General features: G+C 58.6%; 3 protein-coding genes across 13 annotated transcripts; 1 reads left to right on the top strand and 2 right to left on the bottom strand.

Moving 5' to 3' along the window:
- Window positions 1-480: 480 nt before the first annotated feature.
- On the bottom strand, window positions 481-4,993 carry ELMO3 (engulfment and cell motility 3). 5 transcript variants are annotated; one of them, XM_008702478.2, is made up of 20 exons: window positions 4,809-4,987; window positions 4,638-4,678; window positions 4,462-4,534; window positions 4,183-4,233; window positions 3,816-3,985; window positions 3,632-3,731; window positions 3,377-3,528; window positions 3,208-3,286; window positions 3,027-3,077; window positions 2,819-2,941; window positions 2,597-2,728; window positions 2,392-2,493; window positions 2,187-2,295; window positions 1,942-2,078; window positions 1,682-1,845; window positions 1,458-1,570; window positions 1,261-1,365; window positions 1,076-1,158; window positions 904-990; window positions 481-815 (listed from the first exon to the last, which is right to left on the bottom strand). In XM_008702478.2, the coding sequence occupies exons 1-20, from the start codon at window positions 4,884-4,886 to the stop codon at window positions 603-605; spliced, it is 2,163 nt and encodes a 720-aa protein (XP_008700700.1). In that variant the 5' UTR covers window positions 4,887-4,987; the 3' UTR covers window positions 481-602. The 5 variants fall into 5 exon arrangements, with proteins under 5 accessions (XP_008700700.1, XP_040489374.1, XP_040489375.1 ...); XM_040633440.1 differs by having other exon boundaries at window positions 1,076-1,365; window positions 4,809-4,991; XM_040633441.1 differs by having other exon boundaries at window positions 2,187-2,493; window positions 4,809-4,990.
- A 296-nt stretch (window positions 4,994-5,289) lies between these two features.
- On the bottom strand, window positions 5,290-11,900 carry E2F4 (E2F transcription factor 4). Its single transcript, XM_008702481.2, has 10 exons — window positions 11,719-11,900; window positions 11,170-11,279; window positions 10,867-11,028; window positions 10,496-10,539; window positions 9,715-9,776; window positions 9,197-9,494; window positions 8,484-8,684; window positions 6,581-6,628; window positions 6,332-6,376; window positions 5,290-6,229 (listed from the first exon to the last, which is right to left on the bottom strand). The coding sequence occupies exons 1-10, from the start codon at window positions 11,851-11,853 to the stop codon at window positions 6,114-6,116; spliced, it is 1,221 nt and encodes a 406-aa protein (XP_008700703.1). The 5' UTR covers window positions 11,854-11,900; the 3' UTR covers window positions 5,290-6,113.
- Window positions 11,901-11,954: 54 nt separating this feature from the next.
- Window positions 11,955-18,680, top strand: EXOC3L1 (exocyst complex component 3 like 1). Of its 7 annotated transcripts, none has more exons than XM_040633424.1 (16): window positions 11,957-12,099; window positions 12,584-12,663; window positions 13,425-13,613; window positions 13,887-13,949; window positions 14,161-14,336; window positions 14,418-14,637; window positions 15,194-15,806; window positions 15,886-16,003; window positions 16,138-16,263; window positions 16,343-16,443; window positions 16,651-16,761; window positions 17,486-17,615; window positions 17,739-17,861; window positions 17,999-18,094; window positions 18,186-18,310; window positions 18,397-18,680. In XM_040633424.1, exons 4-16 carry the CDS (start codon window positions 13,904-13,906, stop codon window positions 18,584-18,586), a joined length of 2,175 nt encoding a protein of 724 aa, XP_040489358.1. In that variant the 5' UTR covers window positions 11,957-12,099; window positions 12,584-12,663; window positions 13,425-13,613; window positions 13,887-13,903; the 3' UTR covers window positions 18,587-18,680. The 7 variants fall into 7 exon arrangements, with proteins under 7 accessions (XP_040489361.1, XP_040489360.1, XP_040489358.1 ...); XM_040633423.1 differs by having other exon boundaries at window positions 11,958-12,099; window positions 13,497-13,613; window positions 17,939-18,094; XM_040633422.1 differs by having other exon boundaries at window positions 11,958-12,099; window positions 17,939-18,094.
- Window positions 18,681-18,745: the final 65 nt, after the last annotated feature.

Below are 18,745 nucleotides of genomic sequence, written 5' to 3'. Positions count from 1 at the left end.
ATCAGCCCTATCCTCCCACCAGCTGAGTTTGCCATTCAGCACAAAACAGACCGAGCTTCACATCTGTCCCTTCAGGCCTCTCACCAGAGGGCCTCCAAGTCTTGAAAATGACACCAGGCAGGGCCAAGCAGGACAGAAGACTGAGTTCAGACTGCCAGGAATCTTCTGGAAATCAGGCCCCTGTTAACGCGACCCAGGAAGGCATCCACTTAGGGCAATACCTCCTGCCCTGCCACTTATCCCTCAACGGGCTGGTACCCAGACCACATGCCATCCCTCTCTGCAGGCCCAGCACTGAGGAACGCTGAGGACTCATTCCTGTGGAAGGACAATAGGGTCACCTTGTCTCCAGCCCCTCAACTGAAACCACCCAGGTTTGTGGCCCCAAGCAGTGACCTTGGCCTGATGCCCCATCTCATTTGCCAGCTAAATTTAAAGGCAGGCTTGGCCCACAGTTTCAGAACTGGCTCAACACACACCCAAGAGTCAAGCAGACTTTATTTCTGCTGCAGCCTCTGCGGGTCAGGGTGTCTGGGCTTTTCCACCCTCCACCCTTCACGGTCACGAATGCCAGCAGCTGAGGCCCATGGCCAACCTCACTGTCAAGGTTCAGCAATACTGCAGTCATAGCAGAAGTTGAAGTTGGTGGGGGGCGGGGGGATGGGCGGTGGCTGCTCGGGAATGGGCACATTCTCCAGCTCCAACAGCCGCAGCTTGGTCTCCATCGTTAGCAGCTGTTCCAGGTCCAGCCGAGTCTGCTCACTGCCCATGGGACTTCCTAGCAGGGCACTCAGCCCATCTGTCCACAGGTGGAACTGGGGACGGGGCCAGCTCCGTGAGGGCCTGCCCATCTCTTCCCTGGCCTGCCTGCCCAACTTGGCTCAGCCCAGCCCAGACACTCACCTCCCGTTTGGATGGGGCGATGAAATTGAGGTACGCCTCCGCCTCCCCATGGTCATAGCTGACGGAGAAGGCTAACTCATAGAGATCCTGGGGAAGGCAGGGAGTGGAGAGCACTGAGTGGGGAACAGGGCAGGTACGGGCGGGAAGGAGCCTCGGCCTCCACTGCCCTCACCTTGTTCTGCTTCCCTGAGCCCTTCTCCCGGACATGGGGGCAGTCTTTGCCTGTTAGCAGTGCCTTGATATCAGCCACAGGGACTGCAGGAAGAAGGCTGGGCTGACCACCCACGCGGTCCCCGGACAGGGGGTGCACTGGGGAGGGCAGGTGGCTGATCCGGACCCCCGCCCCGTCCTCCTTACGCTGCTCAGGCAGGCTCTCCAGGGTGGGTGGGCTGGCGCCCTCCTCCACGTCCCCATACTGCAACACCTTGTGGTTTGGGGACAGGCAGCAGAACCATAGCTTGTCTGTGAGCAGAAAGGGAAGAGGGAAAGAGTGACTAGAGGGGCCCTGACCCCAAACCAGCCGCTCTCTGCCACCCCCCTGCCCACTCAACCACCCTGGCGCCTCCGGCTGCTGATTTTGCGGAAGAGTGTCCCCTCGCAGAGGCGGAGCAAACGCTGCTGGCGGATCAGGCCCATGAGTTCTGGCTTCAGCTTCTCCCGTAGCTCCCTGGGGCGGGGGGCGAGGGGAAGGCTTGCTGACTGGGACTGACCTGCAGCAAGGCCCACGGGGCACCGGGGCAGGTGGGGCCAGGACTAGGACCCACTCCCACCAACTCACAGTATGGGAGGGGCCAGCGTGCCCTCCTGATGCAGCCGCTCCGTCTGCCTCAGCCGCAGCACCTCCCCATAGGGGAGCGCATTCACCTTGGTTCGGAAAAGCTCCAGGGAGCTGGGCTTCAGGGCCAGCGTACGGGCCAGCTGCTCCCGCACCACCTGCATGACCTGGAGCCACCAAGTTCCGCTCAGGGCTGCGCTCTGGACCCCTACTCGGAACAGCCGCTGCCCTGGCTCGGGTCTCCTCGCTTCCAGCCCACCCACCTTGTCAAAGTCCTCCTGGGTGGCCCGCATCTCCTTCCAGGTCTTATTCAGCAGCTGGATGCTCACACAGAAGAGCTCATGGAAACTCTGGTCTTGGCCGAAGAACATGGGCGAAAAGTCCTGGGCTGTTTCGGAACCTGGAGCAGGGGGGCAGGAGGGGCTCAGGGAGAACATGTGTGCAGCCCCTGGCCCTCTCTGCCCTTCCGTCCCCCGTTCCCGGACACGCTGTGCCCCGTCCCACTCACAGGGCTCCCCGACGCGGAGCAGCTCGCACAGCAGCACTGTCAGCTGGATGCTGCTCCGGGCAAAGGGGCACTCGTGCTTGTCCTCACGGCTGCTGTTCTCCAACACAAACTGGGGTGGGGGGGGGAGGTAGAAAAAGAGAATGGGGTGGGGAGCACAGCTAAGGCCACAGGGACCCTGCCATATCCCACCCACCCTATTACTGACCCGGCTGTAGGCACTGGGTGCGTGTCTGGAGAAGTAGAGCATGTTGTCCAGGGCCAGCAGGCCAGGGGGCACGCGCTCGAGATCCTGCGCGGGGTTGCTGTTCTGGGGGAAGTGGGACAGGCAGCTCAGTGAGGGCCCCAGGCCTCTGGAACCACAGCAGCTCTGTGCTGAGGCAGGGGTGGGGAGTTAGGGAGGGGTCACTCACGGAAAAGCCCAGCTTTCGGAACTCGCGGGCACACAGGGAATGGCGACGGTCGGCACTCAGTCCAGTGCCCAGAGACTCCCCCTCCGACTCGAAGGCAGCCTGGCGCAGGGCCTGCAGCTGCTCCCGCTGCTCCTGGGGTCGTTGTTGGGTTGGGGGCATCAGGATCACAGATTCGAGGCCATGCTCCAGCTTCCCCAGCCCGTGTACCCCAAAGGCACCCACCTGGCTGTAGGGGTCCAGGGGCGTCCTCATGCGTGGCTCCAGCAGCCCCAATGTAAGGGCCTGCAGTACATACAAATGGTGCGCCATCTCGTCACCCAGTGGCGCTGCGCTGTGGATGATGTTCTGGAGAACAGCCAGTGCGTGGTGAGCGCAGGCTTGCTGGGGGAGGAAAAGTGGGGAGGGGTCTGCCTAGCCCAGTCCTTCCTACCTTATAGATGAACTGGCGAAGGTTTCTCTGCCACAAGTAGTCAAGCATGTGCTGAGGTAAGTGGGAAGGGGGCTTAGATGATTTAGTCCCATCGTGAGCAGCCATCCCGCAGTCCCGGGTTGAAGCACAGTGCCCACCAGCTCCTACCCCCCGCCCCCATCCAGCCAGATGGGACACTCACCTTACGTTCAGTAGGGCTGGCCCCCTGTAGCAAGGCTGTCAGCAATGCCATAGCCTTGGTTTGGAGCTGCTGGTTCATCCTGGGGCAAGAAGAGGAGGGCTCAGCGGGCTATCTGGGGTCTGGATCCATGCCCCTCATCTGTATTCCACCCCCAGCCACCCACACTTACACCTGTAGGTGCACCAGCAGCCTATCCAGTGGCACCTCACTCTTGACCAGCTGGCCCAGGGCAGGGCTGCTCAAGGTCACACTCTCTAGCAGCCTGAGGGCCAGGGGCTGCACCCATGCATCCATCAGGTTCATGTTCACGTAGCATACCACCTGCGACAGGGGTAGGGGCTTGCTACCACTTCCCCGCCAGGGAAGGCCAGATCCTGACACCACCCCACTCCCCCTACCTGCCGCCCCAGAAAAGCCAACCCACCTTCCTAACAAAGGGGATGCTCAGAGTCTCCCAGGACACCATGCCATGTTCCATGAGCTCCAAGAAGGCCCTCAGTGCGAGGGTCAGCACCTCCCCTAAGCTGGGAGGACATGTGGGGCTGAGTGGGGCCAGACCAGGGCCCCAGCCCCACCATGTCCCCCACAAACCGCAGTCTTGTGCTCACTCATCCCCATCCTCAATGATGGTGCCTAGTTTCTGAAGCCCATCGCGGCTGATGACCTCCTGGGCAAAGGTCACGTCTGGGGCCAGTGAAACGAGGTGCTGCAGAGTTTCCCGGCGCCTTTCACGACTCCCACTCTGCAGCCCACCCAACAGCCGCTCAGCCTCAAGGTCCTGGGCAGGGGTGGGAGAGGTGAGGAGGCTGGGTGAAGTTAAGGAGTAAGAACTAGAGGTGTGAGACTCAGATGTCCACTAGGTGGGGCACTGCGGAGCTGGGGTCCAGAGTCCCCATGTGGGCAGAGAGGACGGTGGAAGGCAAAGAGGGATTGAAAAAGGGCAGGGGATGAGGGCGGGGTCAGGAAGGGCATTACTGGGGCAGTGCTGAGGCACAGGATGCTGCCGTTCTTGATCTCTGTTCGGTTCTGGAGAAGATGGAGAGACAGGAAGAGAAGTCAAGAAGGGCTCTGAGGATCGGTTAATCCGGGTTGTTGGTGAGGGAGGGTTTGGGAGTCAGGAAAAAAGAAAGATCACATTCCAGACAGCGGGATGAGTTTGAGGAATCAAGATCAGGTGGCTTAGAAGTGGGGGGTGTCGCACACTGGGATATGGGCCTGGCGGGTCGGGGGGAGGGGGAGGAGGCAGAGACTTACGTTCTCAGTGATATATCTCCTATGCCCATCAGCAAACTGCAGGGCATAGCTTTCCGCGTGAACCAGGCTCCACCTGCGAGGAGCGGAGGCTCAGTGAGACAGGTAGAGGGCGCCCCTCCCTCCTGCCCTCCCATTCCCCCCCATCCCCCTCCCCAGCCTGGCTAGCCTGCACTCACGCGTCGCACACCTCCTTCAGTACAGCGGCCAGTGGCTTTGCCTGCAAGTGGAGAAGTCACTCATGGGGCAGGTGTGGGGAGGAGTTGGGGAGGAGCCTGGGGGTTCCGAGGGGAAGGGGGCGACCCGGAAGTGGGTAGTGGAGTGAATGGAGGCCAGACAAGCCTAGTGACCTGGTCCAGCTGGATGAGCTGCGGGATGGCGTCAGGCATCTGGACCGCAATCTTCACCACGTTCCGCGGGGGCGCCATGGTCCAGCCAGGGCAGGGGCGCCTGTAGTTTCCAGACCGTCCAAGCTCCGGCCAAGGGCGCGCCTGCTCTGGTGCCTCCGAGAACGAGGACGTCCCTCTGTTCAAGGCCTGGACTGACGCGGGCCACGGCCCGCACTGACGGGTCAGGTTCCCGCTGCTGGCCAGAGGGCCGCGGCCTTCCCAAGGGAGCTGAGACTAGTTCCGGGTTGGAGTCCCCGGGGTAGGCTCCTGCCCTGCCCCGCCCCACCCCAGCGGCTCCGCCCCGCCCCAAGGTGAGCCAGGTGGGGGTGGGGAGGGCGGGATGCTAGAGCAGCCACACCTCCCTTTCCGAGAATGGTAACCCGCCCGGTCCCACCACCAATCCAGAATTCCAGGGAAGGGCCTGAAAGAACCAGATCAGAGATAGCCTTAGGCATGGTCTTTATTCACTTGGATACTGTACAAATATTACAATTTCCTTTTGCTGCAAAAAGTATAAAAATAATCTTTATATAGGAATCCATTCGTTACTGCAAATCTTTCTAAATCTCTGCAAATGGCTCTAAATGAGGGTAAATGAATAAACGGGGTGGGGGGGGGTGCCTACAGGGCAGCAGGAGATTGGGCCAATCCTTAGGGGCTCACCCGCCCAGATTTCTAGCTAAAGACCTCTCTGTTCCTTCCTGTTAGCAGCCCCACCCCCACCCCCTACCTCCTATAGGTACTCGGGCTAAGGGCCCAGCAGATGGGGGGTATACGGGAGATGTCCAAGGGGAGCTGCAGGGTCAGGGGCGGGGAGAAGTGAAGGAGGCTAGGGGTGGTGCTGGTAGGCGCCTGGCTCCACCCCAGGCTTCGCTCCTCAGAGTGGGAGGCATTGGCTGCAACAGGGCAGTGGGGCTGGACAAGGTGCCCTATGCAGATGATGGCAGGTCTTCAGTTCTGTGCCACTGAGTGGCAGCCGAGCCTGAGCTCTGAGAGGGCTCGAGGTGGGGGAAAGCCCCGGAAAAGGAGAGGCACACACTCTGGCTCCATGGTGAAGGGGGCTGAGCCCCTTTCTCCTGCGTTCCTAGCACGGTAGAGGTGCTCGTGCAGGAGTGGGAGTTGTGGTCAGAACTGCAGTGAGGGAAGGCTGAGGAAGCCAGGAATCTGTGGCTCTCAAGCTGTGTAGGGCTAGAGTGGGGGAGGTCCTCAGGCAGCCCCCAGATCACACAGTCTGTGTCCCAGCCACACAGGGAATGTCCCTGTCAGTCAAAGGTTGAGAACAGGCACATCGAAGAGGTCACAGACACCTTCACTCTCGTCCAGGTTGTAGATGTAATCGTGGTCTCCAGGGGGTGGTGAAAGGCGGAGGAGGGGGGCAAACACTGCAGAGAGCACCAGGCTGAGGCTCTGGGCCAAGCCCCCCCTCCTCCAGCAGTTGCCCAACCCCCTGCCCACCCCCACCCCCACCTTCCTGGGCCACCCACCTTCTGAGGACATCAGCTCCTCCAGCAGCTCTGAGCTCATGCATTCTGGGGAGGGAGGGAGAGCTCAGTTACATTTTGGCTCCTGGCTCTCCACCCACCAAAGCCCATGAAGGGGATCCCCCCTAGCCACCCATCAAGACTTTACTCTTTGCTCAGGTACCAAGCACAATCATAGGTCCTCAGAAGTGCAAGAAACCACCATAAGACCCAATGAGCTGTGCCCTTACCCCATGAAGGATGCAGACCTACCTCGTGTGGGATCAAAGATTTCTGACAGCTCTTTGGGGAGTTCCAGAACTGAAAGACAAGAAAGCCATGCTCAAGGGCACAGAGATCCAGTCTGGTCCCACTCTGGCCTCCACCTTCCTCAGATGTTATACCACCTGTCTTGGGGCTCCACCTAGCTGAGGAGATGGAGACCCTGCCCCAGGCCAAGCTGGCATTGTCAGTCTCCCCTGCTAGATGTGAGATCCTTAGTGCTGAGCCCAGGGTACTAAAGGCCATCGTAAGTGACTGATACAGCCCTTCTAACTCAGAAGTGCTGCAGAAGGGCAGCAGACCCCCTCTACGGGCTCAGTAGGTATGCCCTATCTGATGGCAGATGCCCCACTCATCCCTGCTCTTGCTGAGCACCTGCTCCATGCCAGGCTCAGAGACCACACCCTGGGCCAGGTCACTTGGCAGAGGAGCAGGCAGACACTTAACAGGAGCTGGTGCTACAGGGTAACAAGTCTGCTACAAAGGTCTGACTGGGAGAAGGCACACGGGAAGCAGAGGAAAACGAAACTGGAGAAGGGCGCTGGCACACGCGGATCACCTATGCCAAGTGCAGGGGCTCTAGTTTTATCCAGCAGGCCTTAAAAAGCCGATAAGATACTCAGTAAACACAAAAATACCACACTCAACCTGTATTTCAGACAGATCCCTATCAGTCAGGGTAAAGAGGAGGATGCTGAAGAATTTCGGGTAGAGGTAGCCGGCAGTGATCCTGAGTGTTGAGGATACAGGAAGCCAGTAATGGGAGATGTCTGAGACAAAACTCAGTTAATGTGAAGTGGAGAGCAGGAGAAGCGAGGTGATGGAACTGGAGTGACATGCAGGTGTCAGGCCTAGGGGACCAGGGCCAATAGGAGGGTATGCACAGAGACAGCAAATCAGCTTCAGTTAAGGATACAGGAATGAAGTGCCCATCAGATGTGCAGAGGAAGGCACATGGACACAGGTGTGGAGTTCAGCAAAGACCTAGGCAAGCCGGAGGCCGGGGATTCATCTACCCAGAATGCGTGCCCCCCACAGGTGTGCAATGGACAGAGACCTAGGAAACACGACATTTAGAAAGGCATGCAAGGGAGAGGTCAGAAGAAGCTTATGAGAGAGAACAGCCAAAGTTGGCACCATAAATGCCAAAGAAGCTGGAAAGCAACACCATGGAGTAAGAGAGCACAGGAGCGAATCAGCCCAGAAACCTGCTGGAACCAGCAGTCAGGGCAAGGCCACTTCTTCAGAGCAGCACTGGTGTCCCATGGGGTGGGGGGTACAAGGGTCCTGAATGCTGCAACCTGGAGGATGACGAGGAGACCAAGACATGGAATGGAGTAGGGAAGACCTGCCCAAGGAGGCCAGACAGAGACGACACGGTGAACGTGACAGAGGGAACACAGAAGACAAAGAGTCACTTAGCGAGAAGAGACTGAGCGGTGCTTGTGGGCCAAGGAGAATGAGTCCTGGAAGAAGCAAATACCCAAATTGCAGGATGGAAAGAAGACTCCAGGCAGATGATGTCACCTCCCCTGAGAAGGCACTGCCCCCACCTTTGGAGCCTGAGGGCCGTACCACAGCCCCTTCCCCAGAATGGCAGTTATGTCTTCCTGACCCCTGAGTGCAAGGGGGGGCAGGCAAGGCTTGAGAGGGGCTCAGGAGTTCTAGGTACTCAGGAAGGAGAGCAAAGGGCACCGGTGCCGAGATGGCAGCCAGGCTCCTCACTCAGGCTGGCAGAGCCTGGGGTCGAGGCAAAAGTGGATGCGGGGGGCTGGCCATCAGGCTGGCCAGCTCTGGCTGAGACAGGCGAGCTGGGTTCCAGCCCCAGCTCTGTTTCTGACCTAGGAGCGTCTACAGCTGGGTTCTCCCTGACACTCAGGGGATGTGCACTCACCTCCTGTGGGGTCTGTCTTGATGGGCTCAAAGGAGGTAGAAGGGTTGAGTCCGGATGAGCTGCTGTTGCTGCTGCTGCTGCTGCTGCTGCTGTCCAGCAGGGCAGAAGACTGCAGTGGCCGGGTGTCCAGGGCTGCCAAGCCCGGAGAAAGGGAGCCGAGATCACCACCGTCCTTGCTGTCTGGTCCAGGGCCGCCACTCACTGCAACCACATCCCCTGAACCCAGTCACTTGGGAGCAGGAAGTAGGATACCGAAGCTTTGTGCTAGAGCCCATAGTCGGGATGACAAGAGCCCCGGTTCCCAGGCCCAAGGAGAGAGAGGCACTGCCAGTCCCCCATCCCCTATCCCCCTCACCCCCGCAGAGGTAACCTAGAAATAAGCCCCCGAAGGAGACAGGGGCATGAGGCCTGCAGGAGGGAGACTCAAGGATGACATGGCTCCTGTGGCCACACTTCAAGAGGGGCTGCCAGGGGCAGTGAGACAGAGGTTGACCCGGGGAAAACTATCTCCACTAATACTCCTTCACACAATCAGAGCTTCTCTATTAAAAACGGCTCATTCACAACCATAGCAAGGGGAGGCCAGTTGGAGGCCAGGAGAAGGACAACCCTCACAAGGTCTCTTCTAACTCTGAGCACACATTCCACAACACAGAGGCATTGCCTTTTGGGCCCCAGAAATCACACCATCACTACTGCCTGTTACACCTCACCTGTAATCTCCGTTGCTGGACCGGGCACCCCCTGGGTTTCAGTGATGCCAGAGACAGGGGCGGGGGCGGTCAGGTGGGGACTGCTCGGGCGTGAGGTGTCCTGGGGCTGGGCCAGGGTAGGCTTGGGCAGAGGTGGAGGGGTAGAGACAGCAGGTGGGCTGTGGAGCAGATCTTCAGGTGGTGGCACAGGCACCGCCACTGGTGGTGAGCTCCATGCCTCCTTGTTCACCAGCAGCACCTCGATGGGGCCACTCACACTCTTCAGGTGAATCTGGTACTTCTTCTGTCCATTGAGGCCCTGGAGGTGGGGGATGGGGGACAGGAGGAATTAGAAGCAGGCCTGGCTCTGGCCTGACCCTGGGCCAGGGCCACAGTGTCCTCTCCCACCCTAGGCTGCCCGTTCTTCTAGATAACCCCCAAACCCAGGCCTCCCCCTACCTGCCCCACCCGGGACTTATCAGGCTCCACAGCCAGCACCCGCCCTCAATCAACCCCGCCTGCCGGGGCTGAGCACCCACCTCTGGGATGGGCACCTCAAGGCTGGTGCCCGACGGGGCCCGGATGGCCAGGAGGGTATCTCCTAGAATGACAAGGATGGGTCAGGGCCCATGGGCTCAATCTAATCTGAGAATGGGGGTGCCTATCCCTTTGAGCAAGTAAGGAAATCATGGTCTCTTAGGACAGTAAACCTCACCCAACCCCAACAATGGCTGGGGCAGAATCTAAAGCTTTTCTCCTCCCAAGAGCCCAAGGGTCAGTAACCAGAAAATCTGGCTTCAAACATGTGGACTGAAGGATTGCTGGCCACGGGCATCTCACTTCTTGATTGAAGGGGCTGCTCCCTAGGAGCAAATGTTCAGGCCAAGGCCAGTGTTCCTTCCCCAAACCAGTCTAGAGGATGCAAAATGGAGAAGGAACAGTTTCTATATCTATAATGCAACTGACTACAGGTTGCAAGTGAGCACCACTCTTCTCTGGATACAAGCATGCAAGAGCGTACACACACACTCTGTCCCCCTTATGCCTCTGTCATGCCTGAGAAGCCAAACCCAGGAAACAGTGCAACTGGGGACTGACCCAGGGATCCAGCCCAGAATTCTTGTACCCGTTCAGTATGATTTGCCTCCATGAGGTCCCAGTGACCCTCAAACCCAGGACTTACCCTGCCTGGGTCCTCTTTGGGCAAGCCCAAGGAACCCTCTTAAGAGACAAAACTCTCCTTGGGCACTGAGCCCACTGCTCAGGGCTGTGGCTCAGCCCAGCCCCACCCCCATCACCCCCTACCCAGGCTCTGCTCACCAGCAAAGCATCTGCAGATGTCCTCATGAGTCACGTACGCCAAGGTGTGGGGGTTAAGGAGAACGGCTGATGCCCTGCCTATGGTGACAGATGGCAGACCACAGAGAAAACCCAACTCTTTAGCAGAGATCTGACATACAAGCTCTCAGAGAAAGGCCTGGGCCTGGCATCTACAAGGAGAAGGATCACAGGCCAAGACTGGCTGGGGAAGGGCTTTGAGTTTGAGGAGGGAGGCCAAGACAGGGACCTGGCCAGGAGCTGCAGGGTCATCCTCCCAAGAGGGATAGTGTCTAGGGCACCACAGAGCAAACCCAACTGGACTAGAGGGCCCCTCACCCACTCCCCGGGAGCAGGGACCGCCAGGAGGATATCAGCTGTTCTGCACGTCCTCTGTGACATTCCGGATGCTCTGCTGCACCCACACCTTGTGCTTGTCCAGTTCCTGCTCCCGCTGCTGCAGCTCCTCGATCTCAGCCTTGAGCTCAATCAGCTTGTCCGCAATCTCCCGGGTATTGCAGCCAGGCCCCACACCCCTGAGCCCAGGGAGTGAGGCTGAGAGGAGATGCTAGGAACTCTGGGTCCCATGGCCCCTGCTCTCTCCTATGTCCTCCTCCCCACACCCCTGACACTTCTGGGTAAGAGATGCCATTGCCCTCCCAGGTGCTCCCACTCACTTCCACTGGATGCTATTCTTGGATTTTTTCTCGATCAGCCCGATACCTTCCAGCACGTTGGTAATGTCGTAAATCCGCCGCTTCTGGCGCACAGCAAGGGTGTCAGCTGCCTGGCAGACAGAACAGAGAGCAGGATACTCAGCCCCACTCTCAGGTGTCCCCCCAGCTACCTTGAAACCTGGTCTGGAAGTGATCTGAAAAAGGGGTGACCTGAGTTCCAACCCTCCTCCCAGGCACCACAGCAGATCAGGACCGCGAGGCAGGAAGAGGCCGGCACAGCCTGAACTGATGTTCTGATGCTCTTCTTCCCACACCAGCCGAGGAGGGCCACGAGGACCAGCAACTGCACCCCAGAGCCTGGCACATAGCTGACGCCCAATGGCTTCGGCCGAATGAATGAAACTGCTCCCGGCCTCCCTCCTGTGAGAAAGCACACCCATGGCGGCTTGCTTTCTGAGGGCTCAGCTGGACGGCCCCATGGGTTCCCACTACAGGTCCAGGCCTGCCTGGTCCACCATCCTCCCGGTCGCCCCTTAGCCCAGGCCGCACCAGCTTGAGGTCAAGCACGCCGTCCTTGGCCTCCTGTAGAAGCGACACGAACTTGGTGGTGAGAAGTCCCAAGCTCTTCTCGTGCCGGCTTGGGGTGCCCGGGGGCGGCGGCGCCTGTGGCCCGGCCTCCGCCATCGCTCCCGCCCGCCGCCTCCCCTCAGCCAGGCCAGGCCAGGCCGGCACCGCCGCCACTTCCGCTTCCGTTCCTGGCCACCCGGCCGCCGGCGCCAGCGTCGCTGTTTCCGCTTCCGCTCCGCGCCCTCCCAGGGAACCCGGCGCAATTCCTGTTTGCGGACACGGCAGCAAAACTTCGGGGACCATCAGCAAATGTCCAACAGCCGAAGAGGACGAAAACAATCCGTGGATCGGGGATAGGATAGGGTACAGGGGGAGGTGGAGGAAGTGGGTGGACAGCCCCGGCAGTAGAGAAGGAAGAGCCATCAGAACCTTCCGGTCTGGCCAACTTGTCCCCATTTCAGAAGAGGAGACCACGCTGCCTGATGAACCCAATGTGTTTCCCCAAACCTGCTTCTAGAAGCTGTCCCAGTGTCTTGGGTTTACTGACCCTATTCCTGTCCCTCACTTCCTTCCAAACAGTGATTACTAATTACGTCTAGCTTCCCCACTTGTCTCTATTCCCATTCTCCTTCCCTGATCCCAACCTCATCTTCCTCCTGTCTCCACACTGCAGTGCTCAGAGACCGTGGAGTTATAACCATTTTCCCACCAACACAAACATGCTTACCTATGTGTACATATATGTAAAGCACTTAGAGCAGTTTCTCACAGGTAGAAAGGATTATGTGTTGGCTAGTACCATGTTGTTATGTTTGATACCATCATTATTTATAATCATTTATTTTAGGCCAAGATCTCTGGGAAGCTGACTTTGAGACAGGAATCTGCCTGCAGGGAAGTTTATTGAGGATCCTCCCCCCCCCACTTGTAAGTGAGTAAGACATGCAAAATTGCACAGACGGGGGAATTTAGCTGTGATACAGTTATAACAGAGGACTCAGGCCATCCTATTAGGAGCACTGAAACTGGGATGGCCCTCCAAGGTGATCCATGTCCAGGCAGGGTTACCAGGCCTTTGTGCCCTAACTTTGAGCGAGACACTCAGCTGTGACACCTCTGCAACCTACACTCCTGGCAGCTAGGGGAACAAGTGGTGTTGTCCTGAAGGGTGGATTTGGGTGGTAACCAGCATCCACTTTATTATTACTACCTGGTGGTCCTCCCCATGGCCCCCTTTAACTCTCAAGACAAACACAGCTTTCATAGCCCTTCTACCCCTCTCTCACCATCACCCACCACACACCTTCCTTACAACAGCCTGTGGCCTCTCACTTCTCTGCAGAGGTGCATACCCTCCTCTGAGGAGCCATCAACACAGTTTTCCTACTGTGATGCTGTCTGCACCCATATTTGCACACCCTGTTCTCCACCCCAAGTTGGGGCCATCTAGTTCACGTCTGTGACCTGAGCACCAAGAGGTCCTGGATGGGCTGGGCAGGACTTAGGGATTACAGGGAGTCCACCCCCTCCCCCCAAGGAAGTGGCGCCCAGCCCTCCCCACCCCATCCCGCAATGCAGATGCACTTTCCTGTTGGGAATAAAGGGCCAGAGACTCAGCTTCCTTCCTTTCCGGGCATTTGGCCTTGGGGAAGGAGGAGCCTTGGACAGAGGAGGGTGCTCCTGGGCAGGGAGGTCGTACAGAGGCTTCCTTGGGGAGAAGAATTCTGCTGCATGCTGAGGTGTGGGCTGGAACCACTCAGGCCTCGTGAGCCAGTGAAGAGAATACCCAGCTCTGCCCTGAGGACTGGGGGAGACGGCCATCCTCAAGGCGAAGACTGTTTTCAAACGAGAAAGAACTGGATGCCTGGTCAAGCCTGGTAAGTTCCATACCAAACTGTCCTCCGCAATTCAGAGCAGGAGCTGGGGCCAGCAGAGGCCTGCGGCTATCCTGCCTCACTTGGGTCTTTAGGGGCAAAACTGAGAAGCCCAGTCTCCCCATCACACTCACCTCCCTCTCATTTCCTGAGGGGGCTGGGCAAGAACCCCCCTCCTCCTTCTCAGAGGGGCCTAGACTGAGGCTGCAGCTCACAGAGCATCCGTTCTGCCTGCTCTAACCCAGACTCTTGTCCCCACTCCTACCTCATTTTCAGTTCCTCCAGGGACTGCCATGGACTCAGCAACCAAGGACGAAATGCAGCCCTCACTTCCCCCCGGTATGAGCCCTTCTGGGTGGGCCAAGGGAGGGATGGTGGCAAGAAAGATGGGAATGGTGGGGTTGGATCCTCCTTGCCAGGTCTGGCCAGAGCTCTATAGGACAGCAAGAGGAGTGGATCGGACTGCCCTAGGGGACAGGCTGAGAAGTAGGAAGGGGAGCAGGTTTGGGCTACTTCCTGTAGGCCCTGCCCAACTGACAAGGCTGCCCAGGCTCTTCCTGCCCAGGGCCTGAGTGGCCAGAGCAGGAGAGGGCGGAGCAGCTGGCCCGAGGAGCAGCACTCAAATGGGCCTCGGGTATCTTCTACCGGCCGGAGCAGCTGGCCAGACTGGGCCAGTACCGCAGCCGTGAGGTTCAGCGTACCTGTTCCCTGGAAGCACGCATCAAGGTGGGCATCAGTTGGGGGAAAGGAGTGCTGGGGATGGGCTGTAGGACTGGTCAGGCCTCACTGGCTGCCTCCCTCCCATAGTCGGTGGTGCAGTCCTACCTGGAGGGCGTGAAGACTGGTGTGTGGCAGCTGGCCCAGGCTTTTGAGGCCATGCAAGGAGCCCGTGAGGCCCTGGGCCAAGCCCGTGCGTTGCTTCAGGGTATGGCAATGGCCACACAGACCCTAAAACCGCTGCGGGAACAGGTCGCACAGCACAAGCAACTGCAGGTCCTGTCTCAGCTGCTGCCCCGGCTATGGGCAGGTGAGTGTGCAGGGGCCTTGGGCCTCAGCCCCCCAACCGTTAGTCAATAAACACCCACCACTGATCAAGGGGCTGGGGCACTAGTGTGAGATTGCATGGAGGGACACACCAGGGACCTTCCAGAGAATAACTCAGGCTTCAAATGGCATATGAAGCAGGATACAAATTGGCTTATTCTGGGATTCTAAAGCACGCATTGTATGAATCAGGACTGAGACTCAGTCAAGTGGCTCTGACCATCCTGGTTGCTAATTTATTGAAATACTTCCTTAACAGGGTGGGTAAATAGCCACTAACATGGCCCTGTCAGCTCCTCACTGTCTTGCCTCCAGGATCCCGGACTTCCTCTTGTTCCATCAGCTCAAAAATTTACACCTGGCCCACCAGGTCTCTAGGCCCTTCCCTGGGTCCTTTCAGATTGGTCAGTGCTCTGCTGTACTGGTTATTAAACATTTTACACATCCCTCCAGCCCTAGGGCCTCAGCATCCCCTGCTGTACCCATTGTACAGGTGGGAGGTTTGAGACTCAGGCCTGGTTCATCTTCTCCCTGCTTAGTGCCAGCTGCAGTGGCTCACACGCGGACCCTGATTGATGCCCAACAGCTCTTGGAGGCATATGTGTGCCTTCGGGAGCTGGAGCAGCTGCAAGAGGAGACGTGGGCACCTCTGGGGGGCCTGGAGTTGCCGGTCTTTGAGGGGCTGGGCCCTCTGGCTGAGGCTCTTGGCCAGGCTGTGGAGGCGGCTGCAGGGGCCGCAGGGCAGCTGGCACGGGAGGACCCAGCCCTGCTGGTGGCTGCTGTGCGCGTGGCAGAGGTGGACGCTGAGTACACAACCTCTCTGGAGCTGGCCCCCAGGGACTGGCGACAGCGCTGTCTGCAGGCATTACAGGAGAGCCTGGAGAGGACCCACTTTGGGACACCTCTTCTGCCTGAGCCAGGGGCCCTGGCTGGGTGGCTGGAGGCTCTGCGGGTGGCCTTACCAGCTGAGCTGGCCATAGCTGAAGCACTAGTAGCACCCTGCTGCCCACCGCACTACAAGGTGGTCCAGCTGTGGGCCCACACCCTGCACAGTGGACTGCGCCGCTGCCTGCAGCAACTCCTGGAAGGGCCTGCACTAGCAGCTGCTGATGCCTTCGCCTTGCTGCACTGGGCACTGCATGTGTACCTGGGGTCAGTACCCTTTGGGCAACGGGAATTGGGTGGATCAGTGGCTGGGTGCTCAGAGTGACACTGGGCTACCCATCTGCAGGCCAGAAATGATGGGGAGCCTAGAGTTGGGACCTGAGGCTGATGTGTCTCAGCTGGAGCCCCTCCTGACCTTGGAGAACATTGAACAGCTGGAGGCAACATTTGTGACCCAAATCCAGGTGAGTAGTTGAGCCCAGGTACAGAGAAGCTCTGCCGCCAGCTGTGGGCCTGTATCTGTAGATCCCCGTGTCTACCCATCTCTAGCAGTATCAGTGCCCTGCTGCCTCCTGCTCCCCTTTGCCCCTTCCTCTAGGCAAATGTGGCTCAGTGGCTGCAGAGGGCACTGGATGGGGAGGTAGCTGAGTGGAACCGAGAGCAGGAACCTGACACAGACTCTTCAGGCTTCTACCACTCACCTATGCCGGCTATAGTGCTGCAGGTGGGTGGGAAGCCCCCACAGGGAAAGGGGAGGAGACAGGACTAGGACTCTGCTGATGGCCACCCATTTCTGCCTGTAGATCCTGGAGGAGAATATTCGTGTGACCAGCCTGGTCAGCGAGTCGCTGCAGCAGCGGGTGCACAGCATGGCACTATCAGAACTGGGTGCATTCCTGAGGAGGTCTGCCAAGGCACTGGCCCACGTCCAGCCCCCAGCTCTGCTCTTGGGGCAGCCCAAAGGGGCTCTGAGTGAATAAGGCGCACCAGGGGGAAAGGGCTCCTTTGAAACAAGGTCTTGGGTTTCTTGGAGGTGGGGCTGGAGTACTAGGGACTCAGGGTGTGGGGGTGCCAGAGTGCCAGGTACAGGAACTACCTCTGCCCTTTGCAGCTTTAGTGATGCTCTGATCCGATTTTCTCGAGACCACGCCAGGGGGGAAGCAATGGCCCCTCATTATGTGCCCTACCTACTGGCCACCCTCAACCACCAGTCAGCACTCAGGTACCAGAAGGTCCCCCCACAGAACCCCTGACTGAACCCCAATTAGGTATGGACCCAGTCCACGCTAGGTCATCAGAAATTTTAGACTCACATAGCCCTGGGAGTCCAATCCTAGTTCTACTAATTGCCAACTGTGTGACCTTGGATGAATTACCTAATCTTTCTGAATCTTGTTTTTCTTATCACTATTATGTGGCAATAATGGTACATTCTGAGAATCATGTAACAGATGTGAAGTACCTACCACAGTGCCTGCCTGACAGTATCAATTATTCATTCATTCATTTATCCAACACACACTTATCAAGGCCCTACTCTGTGCCACGTAATGTCTGAGGTTACAGTTGTGAACAAAACAGAAAAAAATTCCCTTTCTCTTGGGTCTTATGTTCTTTGGGGTGGGGGCAGAGAGAACAAAGAAGTTAATGATGAGTTTGAATCCCTCCTGACTGGGATTAAACTCTTGCCTTACCCAAACAGAAACCAAAAGACATGATTTGCTCAAAGTCACACTACGAACTAGAGGCAGGCCTGATTGGATTCCTTCTAGCTATCTGATCAGACCCACCACTCCTCCGTCCAAGACCCAGAACTTCACAAGCTCAGAGAGCCGCCGTTCTTGCCCCCTCTCGCCACGCACTTGCACCACTAGATGGAGTCAGAGTGGCTAGACAAGCGAGGGCCTTGGCCTTGGTCCTGAAGCCTTAACTTTTGGTCGGTCCAGCTCCTCCGTGTCAGTCCTGCAGCCCGACGGGGTGGCTTCAGGAGCTTTGGCTCCAGTGGAGACAGCGCTGGACGAGTTGCAGAGGAGGATCTGCCGCCTGGTGTTGGAGGTGCTGCTGGCGGAGCTCCAGGTAAGGCTTCAAGTGGGGCTGGGGGTGAGGGGAGGAGATACAGCATATATGGGTGTGCGTCTTTGCAGGGGGAATGCTAGGTCTGGATCGTTCCTCCAACCCCGTTTCTGCCCCTACCCCCAGCCCCTGTTCGCGGCTCTGCCCTCACGCCGGTGGCTGTCGAAGTCAGAGCTGCTGGATGATGTGTGCGAGCGGACGGAGCGCTTCTGCCAGGATTTTAGCCGCGTGCGGAATCCTGCGGCCCAGGTGCAGTTAAGGGAAAGGCTGGGGAATAGGGAAGCGCCCATGGGAAAGGCATGCTGAACCCACTACGTTCTCCGCAGCTGCTCCTGGCAGAGGCGGAACGTACGGTGGTACTGCAGTACTTATGTGCGCTGATGCAGGGCCGCCTAGTGTGCCGAGGAGCTGACGAGAGGACCCAGGCGGCTGAGCGCCTGCAGCACGACGCGGCCCAGCTTCGGGAGCTTTTCCTTGGTTTGGTGAGAGTTCGTCAGGCGAGCAGATGGGCGGGAGTCTCAGTGGTTGGGTGGAGGTTGAGGGCCAGCGCGAAACCTACTCCGCGATGCTCAGGGCCTGGAGGAGAGCGTTCGGTGCGCGCCAGTGCTCCTGGCTCTGCGGGATCTGCTGAACCTCCGCGACCCCATGCTGCTTGGCCTCGAGGTGGCAGGCCTGCGACAAAAATTTCCCGACGTGAGGTGCGAAGACTGGTTGGGGGGACGGGGAGGATGGATTCGGGAGGAGCGGGGCGGAGCTGACGCACACCTTTGTGGTGTCCCTGTAGCGAGGATCACATCTCTGCCCTCTTGGACCTGCGCGGGGACGTGTCGCGGGAGCAGCGCCTGGCCGCACTCAGCTCCTTGCAGGCCGGCCCACAGCCCTCGCCCTCTGCCGGTCGCCGCGCACTCTTCAGCCTCGTGCCAGCACCTACTCCTGCGCTGTCCTCCTGCCTTCCCTCGGGGCCCTGTGCCTGACGCCCGGCTACCCTCCGGATACAGGAACGGCCCTCGGACGCCTGAATGTGTACTGGGGAGGGGGGGGATAAAATAAAAGTGCGTTGATTAGGGGGTCCACGCTCAGTGAAACGCCTAAGGTATCCTGGCTCCAGTCCTGATATATGGGCTTCACCTCAC

This window comes from Ursus maritimus, unplaced genomic scaffold (genome assembly GCF_017311325.1).
Source record: "Ursus maritimus isolate PB19 unplaced genomic scaffold, ASM1731132v1 scaffold_19, whole genome shotgun sequence".
Lineage (NCBI taxonomy): Eukaryota > Metazoa > Chordata > Mammalia > Carnivora > Ursidae > Ursus > Ursus maritimus.
The sequence above is the reverse complement of the archived record's forward strand: the minus strand, read 5'-3'. Positions and strand labels throughout refer to the sequence as shown.